This window comes from Rutidosis leptorrhynchoides, chromosome 3 (genome assembly GCF_046630445.1).
Source record: "Rutidosis leptorrhynchoides isolate AG116_Rl617_1_P2 chromosome 3, CSIRO_AGI_Rlap_v1, whole genome shotgun sequence".
In the NCBI taxonomy this organism is placed as follows: Eukaryota; Viridiplantae; Streptophyta; class Magnoliopsida; order Asterales; family Asteraceae; genus Rutidosis; species Rutidosis leptorrhynchoides.
Window position 1 is genome coordinate 131,764,649 of NC_092335.1, and position 2,936 is coordinate 131,767,584.

General features: G+C 34.6%; 1 protein-coding gene across 1 annotated transcript; it reads left to right on the forward strand.

Annotated features, from left to right (window-relative positions):
• The first annotated feature begins 1,467 nt into the window (after positions 1-1,467).
• Positions 1,468-2,178, forward strand: LOC139900395 (uncharacterized). Its single transcript, XM_071883169.1, has one exon. It carries the CDS (start codon positions 1,468-1,470, stop codon positions 2,176-2,178), a length of 711 nt encoding a protein of 236 aa, XP_071739270.1.
• The last annotated feature ends 758 nt before the right edge of the window (positions 2,179-2,936 follow it).

The following is a 2,936-nucleotide window of genomic DNA, read 5'->3' on the forward strand; positions in this document are numbered from 1 at the left end:
CTTATCGTTCTCATTTTGTTTATGTTTAAAATTAATTACAGGTGAAAAAAGACCGAAAGATATGAAAAAGACAAGTAAATTATTAATAAATGCAAATTGTAGAGTTCTCATCAATTTGGTCATGTCCTTCATGTGGTATCCCATTTAGTTGATGTTAAAAGGATGATGTTAAATTTGTCATGGAACATGTTATTGCATATTGTCTTTATTTATTCTGCTTGTGTCTTATTGCTGGATGAGTGTGCAGGGTTTGGTGTCATAGACTGAGCTTGCATTCATGTTGGGTGATAGCCAAGTTAGAAGATTCACGGTCACTTGCTGTGATGGTCATAAAGTGTTGCAGCCATGAAGTGTTGCAGTGCAGTTGAAGGTCTGAGTTCTTTGTGAACCACGTGTCATTTATTCTTAAGTAACATACCTGGTATGGGGCTTAGTTTAATATGGCACATAGGTGGGATGCAGTTGAACTCAGTTATCCATTAATAGTCAAAGGACTAAACTTGTAATAATGCCAACTCTCGCTGGTTAAGTTGTGAAGGGGTCATCAGCTATTCCTAATACTTCAAGGGTCTAGCTGTAACTTTTGTTTTGATAAATAGAGGGCTAGGGTTACTTTTCCAGATCGATCTCTTTTTTTGTTATTCTTTCAAGTTGTACTTTCCATTCTCTGTATTCGTATGTTGAGTTGGTGTAATAATTGATCAGATTGTTCCTTTTGTTCTTGATCAATTGGTTTGTTGGTTGAATTTCGTTTGATCTTCATGTATTTTATCATGGTATCAGAGCTGTACGGTGTCTGATCGGTTCGATTGTTGAAGATTAGGGTTTGTTTCGATCTGGTGACTTTCTCTTGTTCTGGTTGTTAATCTTTAACAATCAAAGGTGTTTTGGGTTCGACAAAGCCTGTGTCGGTTGTTATTCGTTGATCTGATTGTGTTTGAAGATAGAAACCCTAATTTTTCTCAAATTAGGGTTTGTTGGCTGTTCTTCCGCTGTTGGTTTTTCATACTTTCAATTCCGAGCACGGAGTACTCTGTATTGTATTCTCTACCCTTCTTTGTGTGTTTTGGTTATATAGGGTTGTTACTAATCTTTGTCTTGTAGAAGAAGAGAAGCTTGTGCCCATCTCTTGAATCTTGGCCTTTAAGGCTTCAAGAAAACCTGATCAAGCACAATGTTTCTATTAGGGTTTGCATTGACTGTAGGCATCTGTGTGTTGCATATTGCTTTCTCCTGTTATTTGTGATCTCTGTTTGTTCTGTTTTCTGTGTTATCTTCTTGATCTTTTGTCTGTTTTTGTCTAATTGATTACTTGTGAAAATGAGTACTGAAGGTGATGATGTTACTATGATAAGTAAGTTAGATTTTGGGGATCCTTTATACTTGCATGCTAGTGATATTACCAGTGTTCCCTTAATTACTGTAAAATTAAAGGGAACATAAAATTACAGGGTTTGGAGTAGCGCTATGTTATTAGCACTACAAACTAAAAATAAAAAAGGTTTTATTGATAATACTTGTGTTAAAGATGAAGAAGATGAAGTTTTAGGCAAACAATGGGAAAGATGTAATGCTGTTGTTTTGTCTTGGATTCTTTGGTCTATAAGTGAAGAGCTTTACTTGGGTCAAATTTTTTCTGAAAATGCTGCTGTAGTTTGGGAAGAACTAAAGGAAACATATGATAAAGTGGATGGGTCTATAATCTTTAATGTTCATCAATCTATTAATTCATTTACTCAAAATGGTCTTACTATTTCTGAGTATTATCATAAAATTAATTCTTTGTGGAAACAATTTGATGGTTTGGTGAAACTGCCTGCTTGTACTTGTGATGCATCAAAAGATTTTACTGAACATAATTCTTTAATAAAGTTAATGCAGTTTTTAATGGGGCTTGATGATGTGTATGCTCCAATAAGGAGTAACATTTTGATTACAGATCCATTACCCTCTGTGAAAACTGCTTTTGCAATTATATCCAGGGAGGAGTCTCATAGAGGGTTGGGTGTTAAAACTAGTCCTGGTTCTTCAGCTTTTGTGAGTCAAGTTCAGAATAATAATAGTAACAACAGAGCTTATAGAGGTCCTAATCCAAATTTTAAATGTACAAAGTGTGGTATGATAGGGCATACTGTTGACAGGTGTTTTGAAATTATTGGTTATCCTCCAAATTTTTAAAAAAAAGAAATGGTGGTTTAGGTACACAAAACAAGTTTAAAAGTAACAACTCTAATAATAGTGTGTCTAATATGTCTCAAGATACTAATCCTAGTTCTGTGAGTGGTAGTGGTGGTTTCCCTTTTTCAAATGAGCAGATTGAAAAACTGATGAGATTGATTAGTGATCAACCAAGTACTTCTGTGGCAAGTAACAATGCTGCAGGTATTTTTCATAACAATAGTAGAATTTTTAATTCTAACTTTAGTGAATTTGTTTGTTTAAATTCAACTCTTGAATCTTATAATCCAAGTAAAGCCTGGGTTGTAGACTCAGGAGCCAATCAGCATATGACATCAACTACTGATCAACTTGAGAATGTAGTTGATGTTATTAGTCTTGGACTAAAAGTGGGTCATCCCAATGGTACCCAAGCTGCTGTTACAAAAATTGGTAATCTGAGATTATTTGATAATTTTTTTTTGAGGGATGTTTTGGTTGTTCCTCAATATTGTGTGAACCTGCTATCTGTTAATATGTTAACTAAAGATAATGAATTCTTTGTTGGGTTTGATGCTAGTAAATGTTATATCCAGGATTTGATGGCAAGGAAAACTCTGGGGACTGGTAGTGAGAGTGGTGGTCTTTATTACTTTGATTTTAGTAATAAGGTAAGCTGTAGTAATAATTCTGTGCTTAATTGTAATACTAGGATATTGTGGCATAACAGACTAGGTCATCCTTCTGACCAAGTTTTGTCTGTCATGCATAACAAGTTG

Excerpts from the sequence above, each read along its gene's own strand:
- LOC139900395 (XM_071883169.1), top strand. The coding sequence starts at position 1,468 with ATGTTATTAGCACTACAAACTAAAAATAAAAAAGGTTTTATTGATAAT.